The sequence below is a fragment of the Procambarus clarkii genome, chromosome 75 (genome assembly GCF_040958095.1).
Source record: "Procambarus clarkii isolate CNS0578487 chromosome 75, FALCON_Pclarkii_2.0, whole genome shotgun sequence".
NCBI classification, from domain to species: domain Eukaryota; kingdom Metazoa; phylum Arthropoda; class Malacostraca; order Decapoda; family Cambaridae; genus Procambarus; species Procambarus clarkii.
Window position 1 is genome coordinate 24,393,766 of NC_091224.1, and position 20,427 is coordinate 24,414,192.

Below are 20,427 nucleotides of genomic sequence, written 5' to 3' on the forward strand. Positions count from 1 at the left end.
TCCTGCTACCAATCATCCAGTTTCAGCAGACATATCGTCATTGCCTGTTGCCGCTGCTGGTGACATTTTACAAGAGGAAATACCCATATCTGTAACAGTAAAAAAGTTTGCAATCCAAGGGACAGATCCGGGGCTATGGAACATTAATGATACTAACACATTAGATTACTGGATTTGTAGTGGGCCCTCATCATGTCAGAATCATGATAGCAACCTTTCAAACTCACAGTATGTATAAAATAGCTGGAGTTGAGAATATGAAGACAAGGTATTTATCAAACAATGTGTTCAAACGTGAAATGCAGAATGACGAATATGTAAAACGTGAATGGCTACTCTGTTCACCATCCCAAGATCGTTTGCACTGCCTTGTATGTCGCCTATTATCCATGAAAGAATCTCCTTTTGCTACATTGGATTTCAATTATTGGAATCACAGCATGGTTATTGTAGAACATAATTTGGAGAAGAACATAAAAAGTGCATGACAGCATATTTGATGAGGCATAAAGAAACTGGAAGTGTAGATTCTTTATTAATTGAGCAACATCGCACCGAGCAGGAATATTGACATAAAGTGTTGACACATGTGGTTTCTGTAATTCACTTTCTTGCCTCTAGAGGTTTGCCAGTTCCAGGAGAAAATCAGATTATTGGGTCAGCAAAAAATGGCAACTATTTAGGCATACTAGAGCTTCTAAGTGAGTTTTACCCTTTCTTGGAAGAACATCTCAAAATGTATGAAAATCCTGGAAAAAGTAATCCATCATATTTATCTGCAAATATTTATTAAATTAATTTATTGAGTAATTTATTGAATTAATGGGACAACAGGTTCTTTGTACTATTCTTGAAGAAGTAAAAAAAGAGTCAAAGTATTATTCACTAAGTGTAGATTCCACTCCAGACATCTCATACAGATCAGTTTACATTTACTGTCCGACACATAAAGGCTGTGAGCCTGTGGAACGTTTCTTAATGTTCATCCCCATCTTTTCTCATAGAGCAAAGGATCTAACAGACACTGTCGTGGATCTTCTTAATGAGAACAAAATTCCACTATCAAACTGTCGTAGTCAGTCATACGATAATGCCTCAAATATGTCTAGACAATATACTGGATTGCAAGCACAGATTCATCAAATCAATGAGTTTGCATCTATGTCTCCTGTGATGGACACAGCCTGAACTTAGTGGGGGTAAAAGCAGCAGAGTGTTGTCTACAGACTATCAAATTCTTTGGCTTTGGTCAGCATCTGTATTCTTTTTTTGCTGGTTCTACTCATTGCTGGAATGTACTGTCATCATCTTTAGCATCTAGAATATCCCCCAGTACCACTACACATTTTAAAACAAACTAACATGCAAAAACTACGAGTAGTGCAAAATACGGCATCAAGAAGAGCAGCAGACCACCGTCCACCAGGATGGTGGTCCGAGTTTGCTATAGTTTATTAAATTGAGTAGTATTTTTAGCTTCTTGAATTACTCAGCAGCTGTACATATTCCATGGGTAAATACCGAAGTGTAGTTACAGGATGAGAGCTATACTGATAGTGCCCCATTTTCCCGATAATCTTTGTCATGTGACACTTTGAAACTACTGACAGTTTTGGCCTCCACTTTCTTAATTGTTAATTTTATTTCTCACTTAATTGTTCCAACTGTCTACCACTCTGTGTGCAAAAGAAAACCAGAAAGTTTTGTCGGTAGCTTTGTTTCCTTTGTGTGCAATTAATTCTGCCAATTTTATTCTGCAAAAAACTTACACTGAAACAATTCTGTGTTAGTATTGTTTGTATTTTCATGCTTAAAATAATTAATTGTGGAAGCAGAAAACGAAGAGCATCTTAATGATCACATATTCTATGAATTTAAATCCTTAATTATAAATTTTGGATGAATATTAACAAAAATTAATCTGCATATAATTTGGAGAGTTATTGAACACAAAAGGTATTGTATGATTGTTTACAGGTTTTGTAACTGATACCAATGTATCTGTCCATTGTCTGTACTGTATGAAGGTTTCCAAATCATTGCAGCTTTGTGTCAAATGAAGTTCATCCAATTAAATTAATCTACTGTAGTTGAACAAGGTCCTGTCATTATTTTTGTATGCAAGTACAGTATAATGGTTTTGAGTAAACAATTAGAAGATACCCTTTTAGCCTAGGAACCAATGAACACTAAACTTGGCATAAATCATTCAAATATATTATAAAAACAGATATTGACAGCAGTCACACGTCACTGGAGTAACATTGGACAAGAACAACATTTTTTTACATTAGTCCAACGCTACTCCCATATTATGTTGTGCTAATTAGGTACTACTGTATCAAGATTTTTCTCTTGCCTTCTTTGTAGCACTGGAGCACATTAAGAACAAAAGAGTAAAGGAAACTGCAGAAGAACTGTTGACCCATACAAGGCAGCTCCTATGTATATCCACCCAAACTCATTCATATGTATGTCAAACCCTGTTGCAGTCTGTAACATTTCATCCACCTCTAAACTTCCCTTTTATTACATATCTTTATATTTTTGTTCCAGTCTTATCTTTCCTTCTACTCTTGCCACTTACATATGCTTGCTGAGCCAGTCCTCATTCTTTCACATTTGTGAGTGCAAGCATGTGAAGACTGTTTTGGTTGTGTGATAACCAGACCAGTGCGTGGACGGTAGCAAATGCTTCAAGTGATTCTCTTAAACATCACTATCATGAGGCATTTTAAAGGTATGGGCTTAACTATATATCATGTTACATCATCGACGTTGGAGAGTTGTCATGCAGTTGCCCAGACTGTATTTGGCAATGCATCTAGATTCTTCTTGTCTGAAAATTAACACTTTAAGTAAACAAGAGAGAGACTTAATTACATAATGTTACACAGATAAAAATAGCCCACAAATTGCACAATAATCAAAAGTGAACAAGTACCCATAATAAATTGGTTAGTCTTATATTGCATATTTTTACGGTTAGTTATTACAGTAACTAGGTTATTTATTGGTACTAGTTATTACGGTTGTTTACGGTTAGTTATTACAGTAACTAGGTTATTTATTAGTACTAGTTATTACGGTTGTTTACGGTTAGTTATTACAGTAACTAGGTTATTTATTAGTACTAGTTATTATGGTTGTTTACGGTTAGTTATTACAGTAACTAGGTTATTTATTGGTACTAGTTATTACGGTTGTTTACGGTTAGTTATTACATATTTTTACGCAGATAAATATAGCCCACAAATTGCACAATAATCAAAAGTGAACAAGAACCCATAATAAATTGGTTAGTCTTCAGCCCCAGGAGTATTATTGATAAGTGCACCAATATTAGCTAGTGGATTAATATGCTGTTGGTTGAAGGCTAAAACAAATGATAGAGGCTGTAGTAACATTATTGCGACAACACTTGTAACAGAGAGTGAAAATGTTTGCCAGCCTTCCCTTGCAAGTGCTGGATTGTCATTAGTGTCTGTCTGGGGACATTGGTTGAACATTCTCTAGAAAGAAATGACAAACTCTTTCACCTCTGAAAACCATGCCAGTATCAATATTAGTGTCCATGCATCTTTCTCCAGATTAACTTAAGTGGTAAAGTGGGATTTAATGCCATGGCTTTGTCTACTGAATGCTCAGGATCATGACTCCTCAGTAAAGACAACCGTAAATTCAGTGCAAAATACCCATATTTTGTGGCAAGAACATCAACCTACTTTCCCTTCAAAACAGTCTGGCAATGGAGAGAAAACTAACCACAAAGCAAAGGCAGTGTGATGCAGATTGCTTTAACACAAGCTCTTTGATCAGCTACACTAGCCTCTGTGCTAACATCCACAAGAGCTCTCCTCTTACCTCATGCTAGAATTCGCAACATCTTCCCGGCTGGCATTTAGAATACAGTAGCTCTCTTGCTAGCATCCACATTAGCTCTCCTGCGAGCATTCAGAACAGCTTTCCTGCTAGCCCATGCTAGTTGTCTTTCCAAGTGCTGGTTCTGATAGTGGAACATGATGCCTGCTGAATGCCCACAGCTACCTGATGAGAGTGTTTCCCAGCTTCTCAACACTTGCGTGTGATATTACAAGGAAGTGTCAAGACCAACCAACACCCTGGAACTCTACATGGGTCCAGTTGAACTCTGGTTTTAGCTATCAGTTGGTAAGGACAGAAATTCCTAGAAGAAAGTAGAAATGAAGTTAACAAAATAGAGATATTTGTCCTTTCTTCTTAACCTAAAGCTTGTATTTACAAGTGCTGTTGAAGCAGTTGAGCTTTTTTATAGAGGTTAGAATGATTTAAAATTAAATATACATTGTTCACCACTATAGCACTTTTGACTACAAATACTGTACTATTTATGAAAATATGCATTGGAACAGTTACAATTATAAATCTTGCTTGCAAACATAAGTAAATTCTTAATTATCTCAGTGCTATGTCTTATACTTAATATTTTCTTATGTGGAGGGGGGCATTTGCAAGATCATTGTAGAATATTAGGAACTGATCTGAGATGCTAGGGCTGTCTGCTCTTATGAGGCTGTTGCAGTTGTCGCAAGAGTGACATGGTAAAGTTAGCTAGCTAGGTTTCAGTATTATGTTCTCAACATAGTTTCTTCAACATAGTTTCTTGTAGGAGTTGACTTGATTGGGCCTCATCTTCTTAAAAACTGTGAATTAGCTTGACCAAATTATAGATCTCTAAAATTCAATAATTTGTGTGTAATTTAGTAATGGGGAGTTTAATTTTGTTTAATTATTTTAGTGGTGTCTTATAAATGTAGTAAACAAGGAGCCATTATGTTCTTACTAACCCTGGTATCTAGATTTCAATGGGATGTGACAGGTAACCATGGCATTTAAATTTCAGTAGAGGGCTTTGACAAGTTAATATTTTTGTGAATACTGTAGTAGTGCAATACAGATACTGATATGTGCATATCTTGTGTTGCGTTGTTAAATAAAAATGTACCATACAGTCTATGTTTTCAATCAATTTTGATAGACTTGGTTGTGCATTTCTCCTTAACCCTTATTACGGGCTCACCATAGCCCGTGCTGCTTGGAACTGCTTGTTCCAAGTAGCGAATCTTTAACAACAACAACAACCTTAACCCTTCCTCTCTTCTCCCTTATACTGACTACTACACTTCAACTCTCCCTCCCTAACTCCTGCCCCCTTGACATTTTATACTGTTACTTCTTTATATAGAACTTTGATTAGGAATAGTTAGATAGGGATTTAGATTAGTTAGATTTCAGAAAGTTGATGGCACCATGAAGACAGGGGTTCAAAGCTGACAGCTACAGATGTTACAATGGCCCACTGCGGCTGACCCTACTCATCACCTACTACTCTCAAGCATGACCTGCTAATATTAAGTCTACTTTGCCTATGTAGCCCCCTTGTATAATAATAAACAAAAATCTTAAATTTAGGTTAATATAGACAATAAAGGCAAAAATAATGAACATTATGGCAATCTCAAATTTTCCCATGTTAAAGGCATACTTTATCTTATTTATACAGTAAATATGAAAGTCTTTCAAATATGTTTGTTACATTGAATTATAAGATTATTGCATGGTAATATAGCATTTTGCAGTAGATATCTTGCATGGTTGTTCAAAATTGCATTGCTTTAGGGTGTGACTAGGAGATGCTGCATCCCTTCTTGGCTTAGGGTTCCATTGTGCCACTTTTGGCATGAGCAGTGGTGTTTACCAGTTGACTGGTAAGCAGCAGATGACAGATCTCTGAGTCTATGTGTAGTGGCTGCAGCATCACCCATGCCTTCTCCTCCACTGGCACTTGACTCACCAATGTCTCTGCTGCAGGGAATCTCAACAATAAGTATGGAACACTCCCAGCAAGCACAAGAGGTTCAGAGCGGTCTCTTCCTGCCGCAACACTCCGTGATGAACGTGATCACAGCGGCTACTTTAGTGATCGTAATGACAGCTATGGGAGTCGACGGGATCTTTATGATCGTGGCTACATGAGTGATCATGAGCGTAGGTGCGTTTTTCCCACTTTTGTCTTTTCATACTTACTATGCTTACAAATGTTCTGGCATAGCAGTAGTGTGTATGAACTCTGTTTTTCTAAAGAATGTTTTTTATTAATTATCTAAACAATGTTAGATATTACCTTACTGTCATTTTATTTAAGTATTTAATTAATGTGGTTAGAGGTAATATGGTTTTGATTTTAAAAATCTATTTATTTATTTATTTATTTATATACAAGAAGGTACATTGGGTTTGTGAGAATACATAGCATAGTATTTACAATCTTGTAAAGCCACTCGTACGTGCAGCCACTAGTATTTAAACCACTTCCATGTTGGATCCAGTAGCATTGTGGTCTACATTATTGGCTTGGCATTAAGGTTACCGGGTTCAATCTGCATGGCAAGACAGAAGCATTTAGGAAACATTTCCTTTCACCTGATTTGTTCGCATAGCAATAGATAGATACCTGGAAGTTAGGCAACTGTTGGGGGTTGCATCCTGGCAATATCAGTAGCTGGTCTAGGGGGGATATTGATAAGCCTAACAGGCTTCCTGTCCCCAGCTAGGGAAAGCGTAAGCTGAACCCTATAATAAATAAAGTATTCATCTAACCAAGTTTGCATGTGAGAGGGGGTCCAATGCCTGGACCTCACCTATTACCAAATAATCAGCTAATTTAGTGCCTTTCTAACCCTGCGGCAAGTACTGTATTTGCAAGTCCCACCCCCTACCTCCAGTTTGGAAATGTCACTCCCATTTTTAATATAGTCAGGAGCGCAGCTGAAAAGTACAGACCAATCAGCCTAACCTCACACGTCTGCTGCTCATGGAGAGACTCTTAAGGAAATGAATCATTTACCTTTCACTGTGCACAGTCTAATAAAATCAACACATCATGGTTTTAATAAAAATAAATCTTTCCTTACTGACCTGCTCACATTCTTGGAAATCGTAACCTGCTATTCAGACTAAGGACTTCCACTAGACATAGTATACTTAGTCTTTTCTAAAGCTTTTGATACAATACCACATGTAAGACTGGTAAGGAAATTATAAGCACATGGAATAAATGGTAAAACAGTAGAATAGATAAAACTATGGCTAAAAAAAAAAACAGCAAAGGGTAGTCTTGTAGTCTCTACCAAACAAGCCCTACCAAACAAGCCCTACCAAACAAGCCCTACCAAACAAGCCCTACCAAACAAGCCCTACCAAACAAAGTAAAAGTTGAATCTCTCAAAACTTTTGCTAGTTTCAGTGAGATAGCTTTAGGGAGCTCACTCCCTAAAGCTGAGGAAGTGAGCTGGGGCTCTTTTCTGAGTAAACTGGGGTTCACTCAGAAAGAGGTGTTTCATTTCGTGAAGTGTATTTTTTTAAGCATGTCATTAATAACCACTTGTTTCGTTTTGCAAACAGGTTCTACGACCGTCAAGACAGTATCCGCTCGGGCTATGTGAGTGACCGGGAGAGAGGCTACACCAGTGATAGGGACTCTCGCGGTTACATGAGTGATCGGGAACGCTCGGGCTACATGAGTGATGGAGAGCGTGGCTACATGAGCGATCGGGAAAGAGGCTACATGAGCGATCGGGAAAGAGGTTACGTGAGCGATCGGGAAAGAGGTGGCTACACAAGCACTCGTGAGTTAGGCTACATGAGCGATCGAGAGAGAGGCTACATGAGTGACCGTGAAAGAGGCTACATGAGCGATCGAGAACGCGGCTATATGAATAACCGTGAAAGAGGTTATATGAGTGACCGGGACACTAGAGGATACACTAGTGACCGTGAACGAGGCTATGCCAGTGATCGAGGTGGTTATGGAAGTGACCGCGAACGAGGTTACTCCAGCGATCGGGAACACAGCACATTGGTTGCCCAGGCGTCTATGGAGAGTGCCGATTCCCGCCTCTGCTACCTCACGTCATCAGAGGTAAGTACCAGATTTTACTTATTATAATGCACTCGTAGCAAAATGAATGTTTTAGAAATCACTTATAACCTCAGACGCACAGTATGAATTGTCACTGTGAGGGAAAAATCGACATCAGAAGTAATACAACTAGATTATTTCTTTTAACTGTGGATTGTACTGCATGTGTTTAGTTGTTAAGAAAATATAATAGGGTATTTTTTATGTGAAAGTAGATTCTTCATGGGGATTACTGTGTTTTTGAGATTTGTACTACAGTACTGTATATCTGGATTGATACTCATTGGAAGCTGATGTTTTGTGCAGTTTATACAAGTTAGTGCAAAATGGAAAAATACACAAAACACTACAAGATAATTATGTTGACTACAAGCCATGCTTATCCCAGCTCCTTGTCCTCATATCCCTTCCAAATGCTATATAGTCACATTGGCTTAGTGCTCTCCCCTGATAATTTCCTTCCCTAACATGCCATAAGGCTTGCTTTGTGAAACAAGCATGTTTGAAAAGAATGAAAGTTACCTATGCAGTTTACCTAAATTTACTCGGGATCCACTATCTATCTAGTGGCCTTGACAGGGACAGGAAGCCAATAGTTTGTCAAAACTCCCCATTTTTCCTGATAATTTTTTACAGCAGGATTTTGAACTGCAGTTATGTCTTGGCATTTACTGCCAAGGTAGGAGGTTTTTTACCCATGGGTTTTATATCCCTATGGGTTAGAAAACATCAGAAGTTCTGGGTTCAAATTCTAGGAGACAGAAATGGGTGGGCATGTTTCATATCACCTAATGCCTCTGTTCACCTAGCAGAGTTTGTCGGCTTGTTGTGGGGTTTTCATCCTGGGGAGGGTCAGCAGTATATGTGTGTGTGTGTGTGTAATTACTCAAGGGTACTTACAGGGGGAGAGCTATGCTCATGGTGTCCTCTCTTCCCAACACTCTTTATCATATAATGCTTTGAATCTACTGATGGCTTTGGCCTCCACCACCTTCTCATTTAAATTGTTCCAACTGTCTACCACTCTGCAAACAAAACTTTCAATTTTTTTTTTAGGCACCTTTGTTTCCTTAGCTTGAATCTGTGACCTCTTGTTGTAGACGTTACCGGTTTCAGGAATTCCTCTTTGTCAATTTGGTCAATTCCGGTTATTGTTTTGAAAGTGGTGATCATATCACCTCTTTTTCTTCTATCTTGTGTGTGTGTGTGTGTAATTACCTAAGTGTAATTACCTAAGTGTAGTTACAGGATGAGAGCTACGCTCATGGTGTCCTGTCTTCCCAACATTCTTTGTCATATAACGCTTTGAAACTACCGACGGTCTTGGCCTCCACCACCTTCTCCCCTAACTTGTTCTAACCGTCTACCACTCTGTTTGCGAAAGTGAATTTTCTTATATTTCTTCGGCATGTGTGTGTGTGTTTGTGATTTGGAATTCTGAGGGTCTTCAGTTAACAGTCAAGATTATAATGTATTTGTTATTTGTCGTGTTTTAAACTTTATACTGTATTTAAAAAGTATGAGCAGAGGTAAATTGAGGGCACTTTCTAAGTGATTATCACATTGGGATTGAAGTCCAATAATCCAAAATTTGTATGTACAACATGGGGAGTTTAGCAGCTTATTATATGGTTGAGGTTATTTTCCACAGCATAGCTTATGTATATTCACCATCAGTTTGTCTTTAAACCCCAACTGGCAGACAAATATCTTGAGCAGTTTGGGAGATATACCAACCCATATGACTCGGGCTGTGAGAGTTAAACCAGAACATAGGAGCGACTTGACTCTTTCCATTGTGTTAATCTTTCATTACATACCTCTTTTGAACTTTTGGTTAGAAACTACTCTTTATTTTTTCTGCATTTTCACTCTGTTATTATGGGGTTTTTCACTGAGTGGGAACTTTACTTTTGTTGGGGAATAGACCACTATAAAAAATAATGGTACCACTTCCTGCCCAATCATTATACTCAGAGAAGCATTATTATGTTGTAGTATCGTAGACATACATATTTAAAATGTATGTCTGTGAGAGTCTTATCTGAAAAATATAAATGTTGTGTATCGTTACACATAGAGAACGTTATGTGTATTTAACTATAAATATTAGACAATAGGTACTAAATGTCTAACCCAGTTGGGAGTTCCAATATGTATTGGTTTTAATTTAACTTTGGTTAGCCAGACATGTCGGCATTGGATTGCTGGGATCAAATAGACGAGTACCAGTTGAACTTTACAGTTGCCTTATTTAGTGAGCACATCATTTGCAAAACTATATTCCTGAAAGAATGTTGAGAGTTGTAGAGAATATGACCAAATTAAAATTACAAGAGTAAAATTTAATGAGTAGCAGTCTTAGAAATAAGTATTAACAAAATTAGAATAACATTAAAAGCTCATTTTAAGAGTTTGAGGTCTGATGCAAACGAGCTCAGCAGCCAATCAGAAAAGTTAGAAGTATTTGCAGTTTGATAGATCATTTGTTGGATTAAATGAAAGTTGCATGGTGATGGTTTATCTGTGTTACTGTAATAAAGGTATTTATTGATGACCAAACCACACAGCAGAAAATGAAGAGACAACGACGTTTCGGTCCGTCCTGGACCATTATCAAGTCGATTATTAACCTTCATATCCTAAGCCATGTTATTGTGACTCATCGTCTGCACACATCAGAAGATGGAGAAACGACGACGTTTCGGTCGGTCCTGGACCATTATCAAGTCGTGTGTGTGAAGAAGAAAGGAAGAAACAGGCCAATAAATTATTGACTCGTTCCTTCCTCTCTTCCTCATACACACATGCTTTGATAATGGTCCAGAATGGACCGAAACATCGTCGTTTCTCCATCTTTTGATGTGTACTTTGGTCATCATATCTTCAGCCACATTATTGTGACTCGATCATCATCTCCAGAATGTATTTGTTACTTTGTTCTTTAAATAGTTAAGAGTTTCATCGTACAAAACTGTGTAAGACGTCAATAATGAAGATGTTGGATATTTTGTTTATTAAGTGATGAGCAAGACACAGGCACAATCATTAGTTTATTGCTGAGGTCAAAGTGGCTATAATTTTTTTTACAATAAAAACTCACTATTGTAAATAGAGTTGTCGGAGACAGGAATCCTGTTAGGCTTAATGAGAAAACATGAGAATTAATTTTCAAGTACAGTACAGTATTTTGTAATAATGGTTCTGAGCGTGGGGATCAGTCGCTGCACCTGCATGGTGCAAACTTTTTTTTTACTACAGTAATCTCCAAAAGGGAACCTAAGGCTTTCAGGATTAATGTCTAATATACCAAACTACTACTGCCAGAGGCCTCAAGTGTTGATTGATGTCCATTTAGAATCTTTATAATGTTTGAATATTACAGGGCACATTAAATCTCCAACATGCAATAAGTGCATGTGTAAATTGCTTGAGGGCGACAGGAGCAGTTAGAGGGTTAATGTTAATGTTAATGAAATTAATTTTTTTAATTTGCATAACCCTCATTCTGTTTCTGGTGTTTGGAATCCTGTGCTGAGTTGATGTAAATTAATACCAATAATAACTTGCTGAAAAATTCCAGTTACATACAACATGCAATACAAAATATATATACATCATTGTATATGTGTATTGTATTGTGTGCATATATAATTGGTAATTTACAAGCCTCTAAAAAAAAAAAAAGTACAAAAAGTGAATATTATCTTAATTGTTGAGAATACATAACATGAATTCAGTACAAGAATATTACAAAGTTGAGATTATATTAAAAATGAATGAAAGTATATATGAACCCCCCCCCGCTCTCCCCCCCTCCCCCCCCCCCCAAACAAGCTGACTAACCCGGGTAACTATTTACTGCTAGGTGAACAGAGGCATTAGGTAATAGAAAATATGCTCAACCATTTCAGTCCCACATGGAAATTTTGTAGGAAAGATATTATGGAAGATACAATATAAACTGTTCATGGGTGGGTTTATCATTTTAAAATTGCTGCAAGCCTTAACAAACTTAGCATTCCCCACGGCGCACCGGTAAAACACTCGCTCTGTACTTTGGCCTGAATTCGTATCCAGGCCGGGAAGAATTTACTGGGCACCAATCCTTAACTATAGTCCCTGTTCACCCAGCAGTGAACGGGTACCTGGTTGGTAAACGATTTGGCGGGTCGTATTCCGGGGAAAATTTGGAGTAAGGACCTGCCTGAAATGCTCTGTGTACTAGTGGCTTTACAAGAATGTAAGAACTCTTGTATATACTGTATATAAAAATAACAAAAACAAAACAAAACTTAGTTATCTCATGTGTTACAAGTGAAGGTTTTTAGTCATCAACAGTGCAACAATTCCATTCAGAATTTTGCAAGTGTTGACTGTTACAGTAATTTATTTATTTATTTATTTATTTATTTATATATATATATATATACAAGAAGGTACATTGGGTTTGTGAGAATACATTGGATAGTACAGTATTTACATTCTTGTAAAGCCACTAGTACGCACAGCGTTTCGGGCAAGTCCTTAATCTAATAGATAATTTTAAGTAGGTAATTTCAATCAGAATTGATAAATGATAAAGATACATTACAAGAGAAAAATGAGATGAGAGAGATAAGTAGGTATATTAAAGCACATTGTTATATTAAAGCTCTGTTAGTTAACATTTGTTTCATAGTAATAGTTAACATTTGTTTCATATGAGCAAGAAGTAAAGGGTGGATACTAGGGCAGGCGTGCAGCTGATTGGCCTGCAACTGACAATTAGGACAAACTGCTGCAACTCCCATTTATTGTAGATGTCTGCAGGAGCGAAGCTGATACACACACACCTAGCAGCACCACACTTGGCCAGTGGCTGTGCCCTTGGCTAATGGTATAGTGCCCTCGGCTAGTATTTGTACCCTTGGCCAGTGTATAGTTACATGATTAGATAGATGGATATAATAATAATAATAATAATAATAATAATAATAATAATATTATTATTATTATTATTATTATTGATATGATAAGATCCCAGTAGGCTCAGGAACCTATACACCACCTTCGCAAATAGAGTGGTAGACGGTTGGAACAAGTTAAGTGAGAAGGTGGTGGAGGCCAAGACCGTCAGTAGTTTCAAAGCGTTATATGACAAAGAGTGCTGGGAAGACGGGACACCACGAGCGTAGCTCTCATCCTGTAACTACACTTAGGTAATTACCAGTTGATTGGCAGTTGAGAGGCGGGACCAAAGAGCCAGAGCTCAACCCCTGCCAGCACAAGTAGGTGAGTACATGTGTGTGTGCACAGCACGCCATGTATGCTGGAGTGAGGCAACTGTTACTGGTCACTTGACTAAGAAAATTGCTTATTTACACAATTATGCTCCAAACAATTTGTCGAGCCTTGCCTGTTTCTCCCCTCTTTGGGGGGCTCGGGTGCTTGTTCTTTCTCTTTCTCTTTATGGATGATTGTATCTTTCACTGCTCCCTCTTCCCCCCTCCTTCCCTCTCAACAGCAGCAGCAGCAGGAACAGGAGTGATTGGACAGCACCACCGATAGTAATAGATTCAGATTCAGATTCAGATGTTTATTCAGGTAAGGTATATACATACAAGTGATGTTACATTAATGGATTGATATATAGATAAAGCTAGTACATACAATGCCTAAAGCCACTATTACGCAATGCGTTTCGGGCAAGAAAAACATTAATATCTAGAACTTAATACTAATTGAGCATAAAGAATAAAAAGTGTTGAGAACAAATACAAATAAAGATAAAAAAAAAAAAGGGGAACATGACTGAATAAGCAGCACAATAGATTAGATTTAGAGTAGATTTAGATTTGTTATTCAGTTGTAAAGGTACATACATTGAAGATGAGTTACAAACATAATGTTGGATTTAAAGATAGAGATAGTACATGCAATACCTAAAGCCACTAGTACGTACAGTGTTTCGGGTAATAGGAGAGATCAAGGCAGTAGCAGCAGCAACAGCAGGAGAGATATGGCAGCACCGACAGCAACAGGAAGGAACAGTACAGCACGAGCAACAGGAGAGATAGGGCTTCAAGAGCAGCAACAGGAGATATAGGGCTTCAAGAGCAGCAACAGGAGATATAGGGCTTCAAGAGCAGCAACAGGAGATATAGGGCTTCAAGAGCAGCAACAGGAGATATAGGGCTTCAAGAGCAGCAACAGGAGATATAGGGCTTCAAGAGCAGCAACAGGAGATATAGGGCTTCAAGAGCAGCAACAGGAGATATAGGGCTTCAAGAGCAGCAACAGGAGATATAGGGCTTCAAGAGCAGCAACAGGAGATATAGGGCTTCAAGAGCAGCAACAGGAGATATAGGGCTTCAAGAGCAGCAACAGGAGATATAGGGCTTCAAGAGCAGCAACAGGAGATATAGGGCTTCAAGAGCAGCAACAGGAGATATAGGGCTTCAAGAGCAGCAACAGGAGATATAGGGCTTCAAGAGCAGCAACAGGAGATATAGGGCTTCAAGAGCAACAACAGGAGAGAGCAGGGCATCACAGGTAGCAGCAGGAGAGGTAGGGCAGCAGCAACAGGAGAGAGAGAGAGAGAGAGAGAGAGAGAGCAGAAGAGCAGCAGCAACAGGAGAGAGAGAGAGAGAGCAGAAGAGCAGCAGCAACAGAAGAGAGCAGTCCAGCAGCAACAGGAGAGAGCAGGAGAGCAGCAGCAGCAGCAGCAGCAAGCAGCTAGAGCAGGAGAGGCAAGAGCCACAGAGCTATACCTTCAGCGAGAGGGCAGCAATGAGCCGGGCTACTTTAAGTCGGGTGGCTGTGGGTGCCAGGGTCCCAGGGGGAGCCACCCACCACCACTCTTTTCATGGCCCTCTTCTCATACCCCCTTCACACTTCTGATTGTTTCCACGTCCCTCTCTCTCTCCTCTATGCTTCCCCGGTCCGCGCCGCTAAGGAAGACGCGGGGAGCTACACAATAACGGTGGAGCTGCAGGAAGGAAGGATGGGAGAAGTGCATGGTGTGGGAGACTAGTGCTGGGGGTGGAGGGTGAGGACGGTGGTGCATCATCACTCTCTCTCTCTGAGTTGTACCGGCGCCACCACCTTTACAACACTCTCTTCTCTCTCTCTCTCCTCTCTCTGTCTCTGTCTCTCTCTCTCTCTCTCTCTCTCTGTTGGAGTGTAAGAAGATGAGAGAGAGAAGGGGAGAGAGGGAGAGAGAGGGGGGGGGGTAGATCACATACTGCCATTCACCACTACTGGCTCACCACACATACGCCTCCCTCCCTCCCTCCCTGCCTGTCCAGCTGCTGGTGTGGGTTGAGCGTACAATGCTTCCTAAAATCCCTTTTACCCTGTACAGGTTCCCGGCGGCGGGCGTGCGTGCCTGTGTGAGCGCGTGCGTGCACATTTGGGCTTACCTCCTAGTGTCGATGGGGAACTGAGGTCTAGCGCCTTATTTCTCTCAATTTAAAGAAGCTGTCCTTGTCTATTTTATCTATCCCCCCCCCCCTCTCTCTCTCTTTTTCTCTCTTTCACGCACGCACACACACACACGCAAACAGCGTGTGTGTGTCAGTACGCCAGCAGACAACAGCTCTGGGCCTCCATAAGACCTCAGACCTCTCCATATGCCCTCGGTGCCTTAGTGTATATCACCCTCTTCCATCTCGCTGCTTCTGCTGTTGGCAGTGAACTCAAAATTATATATGGGGAACGATTAGTGGGAATTTTTATTTTGCTTCTAGATAATTTCGTATTGCTTGAAAATGTTAGAAGCACTTATAACGAGGTGATTAATACCAGCATGTTGCAGTGGGAGACAAAATGGTGTGTGACTCAAGTGACTTACTTGGACCCTAAGATCAAACTTAAGTGGGTAGGGGTAAGTTGGTGACACAGACGAATAGACTTTCTTTACTGGCACCCTCCTTCTCTCCTCCCTCCTTCCTACTTCTTCTTCTTTCTCCCTCTTCTTCTCCTCTCCTATCTCTCTCCCACCACGTTCATCTTGCCAGATATTGCTGCACAAGAATGACAAAATAGATGTGCTTATTCCACTCACAGTCACGTTTTCTGCGGTGCCCGGCGACTGGTCGCTGTATTTTCCGCCAGACTGTCTTACCTTAGTGGTGACTGTTAGTGTAGGGGAGTGTGTCTTGCCTTAGTGTGAATGTTAGGGTAGACGGTTTTGAATCAACCGTCGGTGACCGTTTGAATCAACCGTCGGCGGCCGTTTGAATCAACCGTCGGCGGCCGTTTGAATCAACCGTCGGCGGCCGTTTGAATCAACCGTCGACGGCCGTTTGAATCAACCGTCGACGGCCGTTTGAATCAACCGTCGGCGGCCGTTTGAATCAACCGTCGGCGACCGTTTGAATTAACCGTCGGCGATTGTTTGAATCAACCGTCGGCGACTGTTTGAATCAACCGTCGGCGACCATTTGAATCAACCGTCGGCGGCCGTTTGAATCAACCGTCGACGGCCGTTTGAATCAACCGTTGGCGGCCGTTTGAATCAACCGTCGGCGACCGTTTGAATTAACCGTCGGCGACCGTTTGAATCAACCGTCGGTGACCGTTTGAATCAACCGTCGGCGATTGTTTGAATCAACCGTCGGCGACTATTTGAATCAACCGTCGGCGACCATTTGAATCAACCGTCGGCGGTCGTTTGAATCAACCGTCGGCGGCCGTTTGAATCAACCGTCGGCGGCCGTTTGAATCAACCGTCGACGGCCGTTTGAATCAACCGTCGACGGCCGTTTGAATCAACCGTCGGCGGCCGTTTGAATCAACCGTCGGTGACCGTTTGAATCAACCGTCGGCGATTGTTTGAATCAACCGTCGGCGACTATTTGAATCAACCGTCGGCGACCATTTGAATCAACCGTCGGCGGTCGTTTGAATCAACCGTCGGCGGCCGTTTGAATCAACCGTCGGCGGCCGTTTGAATCAACCGTCGACGGCCGTTTGAATCAACCGTCGGCGGCCGTTTGAATCAACCGTCGGCGGCCGTTTGAATCAACCGTCGGCGGCCGTTTGAATCAACCGTCGGCGGCCGTTTGAATCAACCGTCGGCGACCGTTTGAATCTCGCAGCAATTGTTGTAAATATCGATATATATCAGAAATCGATGCTGGCGTTTATCTCCCGTTGAGTGCTTCGCCTTATAGATGGAGTATAGCGGCTGAGCAATATTCCAGGATTGGTATGCGGTGTAGGCCAATTGTTTTGAAATGGAGGATGCGGGCAGTTTAATGGAGTCGTTTGGACTGGCATTCTGAATGAGATACCTTACTTAAATAGCTGAAAGCAATGTGCGAGGTGTATTGAAGGCGGTACAATGATATTCCCTGAATCGTATGAGAGAAATTCGTCTGAAAACTGAAATACTGTTTTGGGATGGATAATGTCCCGTGTATAGTTGAAGTCGTTTGAGATGATTCGGTGCGCAAGGATGTAATTATCCCGAGTGTTAGTTATCCTAGAGAGTGGAAGCCAAAGGGCCAGATTCACGAAGAAGTTACGCAAGCAGTTACGAACCTGAACATCTTTTCTCAATCTTCGGCGGCTTTGTTTACAATTATTAAACAGTTAATGAGCTCCGAAGCACCAGGAGGCTGTTTATAACAATTACAACAGTTGATTGGCAAGTTTTCATGTTTGTAAACTGTTTAATAAATGTAACCAAAGCCGTCAAAGATTGAGGAAAGATGTTGACGTTCGTAAGTACTAGCGTAACTGCTTAATTCGTGAATCTGGTCCTTAAAGACTGAAGAGTGAGGTAAGACCATAGAGTTAAGATCCCTGTAGGAAATTGAGAATAGGTGCGTGGGACAGGGGTTACCACACAAGTCTAAGACGGGTACGGATTGGTCGATTTGATTCAACGGTTTTAACGGATTCAACGAATTCAACGGATTCAACGATTCCGTTGAAAATACGACGTATTAGACAAGAAAATAGGTTGGATAGAGAAGTAAATTTTAACATCAGTTGGGATTGGAATATAATTATTGCGCCAGTTACTCACAGTTTATAAACAGTCGACGACCGTAAAGCAGTTTGACAACGGAATGCTTGCAAGGGGAATGGTAGTGCTTTGGGCTCTTGTGCAGCTCCACGTTCCTGTTCCACTCCATTTACACCAGGGATGGGGTAAAGCTGACAGGACCTTGGCAGTCAGTGTGGTAGTGGTGTGGTGGTGTGGTAGTGGTGTGGTCTTGTGGTGGTGTGGTCTTGTGGTGGTGTGGTAGTGGTGTGGTCTTGTGGTGGTGTGGTAGTGGTGTGGTAGTTGGCGTGGTCCTCTGGTGGAGTGATGGTGCAGTTTTGTGGTGGTGTGGTGGTTGGAATGATCTTGTGGTAGTTAGTGTAGTGTTGTGATGGTACTCACCAATATTTGTACACCTTTTGTAACACACGATAAATCCTCAATTACAATATATTCTAGATTAGCTTAAAATAATTACTGAAATAATTCTTATTATATTACTAACCATACTCTGAACACATCCCTATAGTGGCAGGCTTATAAAGTCCCACCAAAATTATATAATATACAACCCTCTCGTCAGAACAAAATAATGGCGAATATGTTTATACATTAAATCACCATATTGAAGTATACTTTTTGTTCGAGTATAGATCTATGTATAACTCGTTCACGGATTATTCACACCTGATAAATAAAATTGTGTTGGAGAAATTGACAAAAGGTGTGTGTGTGTGTGTGTGGACATTTTGGTGTGTGATAAATCATGGCTGCTCCTGCTCTGAGGAATATCCGGTTTCGCGCCTCGATGCCTGCCGTCAGACGAAGGAATTTTACAATCAGCAGCGGGATATGCTCTTACGGTATTTGTGAAGAGTAAGGAGCAGTTGGAAATAACGCGACTCTTGCTTTGATAAGAATAAATCATGATTCTGTGGCGGTGGAAATAACGCGACTCTTGCTTTGATAAGAATAAATCATGACTCTTGTGGCGGTGGAAATAACGCGACTCTTGCTTTGATAAGAATAAATCATGACTTGTGGCGGTGGAAATAACGCGACTCTTGCTTTGATAAGAATAAATCATGACTCTTGTGGCGGTGGAAATAACGCGACTCTTGCTTTGATAAGAATAAATCATGACTTGTGGGTAGAAATAACATATGCGATTCTTGTGTGGCTGATATATCGACAAATCTTTATAGTAACGTTCATTTGTCAGTGACGTTCGTGTGTTTCTACTGGTGCGTGGCTTTGAGCTGTTGCTTTCGTCAGTGGAAATTCACGTTGCCATAAGTGGAAGATCATTGTGTTGGTGGTGGGCGAGGATCAGTGTGCCATACGACGTCAAGGCGGGTCCCTAACCTTGGTGTCTCCCGTTTTCTTTTGAATTCGGCGGTATATTACTAAATTTCGTATATTTCTGGTTAGGCACAATGGTTATATGTTTTGATGGAGTGGTGTGAGGGTGTAATGAATGCGGGGGTAACGGCCAATCCGGGTTTTAATTGGTGTGGACACCATATGGGCTTATTCAAGTCTTCTGTCAACGGCTGCTTACAAAATTCAAATTCAAAATTCAAAATTCAACGTTTCTCTTGGAAAGATTGTGTACATTGTCTTGTTTTGGAAATGGCACTTATTAACGGGACCCGTTCCTCTTTGGAATTAGTGATATGTTTATAGCAACAGGTCGAAGACACCTTTTTGCATTTAAAGCACAAAATTATAATTTGTCTGAAAAGGATATATTTTCGGTTATAATTTGTCTATACGCGTTCCAATCACGTGTTAAGTGCATATCTAAAATCACAACTGGAAAAAAAGTTAAATTAATTATCGATTTTTATTAATGGGGTGGAGAAAGTGGACATTATTTTGCTTGCTCTATTCTGCCGACATCCCAGTGAAATTATAATTTAATCAGAGGAGTTTCCCATGAACGATCGACGGCCCTTCAGAGGAACCTTCGCGTAGAAAACGGTCTCGGAAAATTGTCTTTCCAAAATTACAGGAATCAGGCTTGACTCGATGGCCAGGCAAGCCTGGCTGTTGTTGTTGTTATAGATTCAGCTACTCGGAACAAGTTCCAAGTAGCACGGGCTATGGTGAGCCCGTAGTGGACTTACCTGGCACAGGAGCGGGGCAAGTAGCACGGGCTATGGTGAGCCCGTAGTGGACTTACCTGGCACAGGAGTGGTGCCACAAGCCTGGCCTCGGGCCGGGCTTGGGGAGTAGAAGAACTCCCAGAACCCCATCAAGCAGGTATCAAGCAGATGTACGCAATGATCAGACAATCCTAGATAAAAATCCATACGAACTTTTGTTCAAATATGGAGGAACAAGGAGCAACGGTTTCAAGAAAATGTGTAATCATTAAAAAAAATAGATAGCAAAAATAACAGAAGAAACCAAGCCTGTTATGGATTTAATTTAATGAATTAAAGATTAACCTAACGCGTTTTACGGCGAATGGGGGGGGGTGGGGTGG

General features: G+C 40.6%; 1 protein-coding gene and 1 long non-coding RNA gene across 17 annotated transcripts in view; one reads left to right on the forward strand and one right to left on the reverse strand.

Annotated features, from left to right (window-relative positions):
- sif (still life) overlaps positions 1-20,427 on the forward strand; it is a 541,039-nt gene that overhangs the window by 215,710 nt on the left and 304,902 nt on the right. For all 16 annotated transcript variants that reach the window (XM_069313365.1, XM_069313368.1, XM_069313371.1 and 13 more), the window contains 2 exons: positions 5,851-6,031; positions 7,444-7,960. In XM_069313365.1, coding sequence (XP_069169466.1) covers positions 5,851-6,031; positions 7,444-7,960 — 698 coding nt within the window. The remainder of the gene's footprint in view (positions 1-5,850; positions 6,032-7,443; positions 7,961-20,427) is intronic.
- Positions 662-15,004, reverse strand: LOC123771679 (uncharacterized). The gene is made up of 3 exons (XR_006774546.2): positions 14,713-15,004; positions 3,865-4,186; positions 662-2,839 (listed from the first exon to the last, which is right to left on the reverse strand). It is a non-coding gene; the product is annotated as an uncharacterized lncRNA (long non-coding RNA).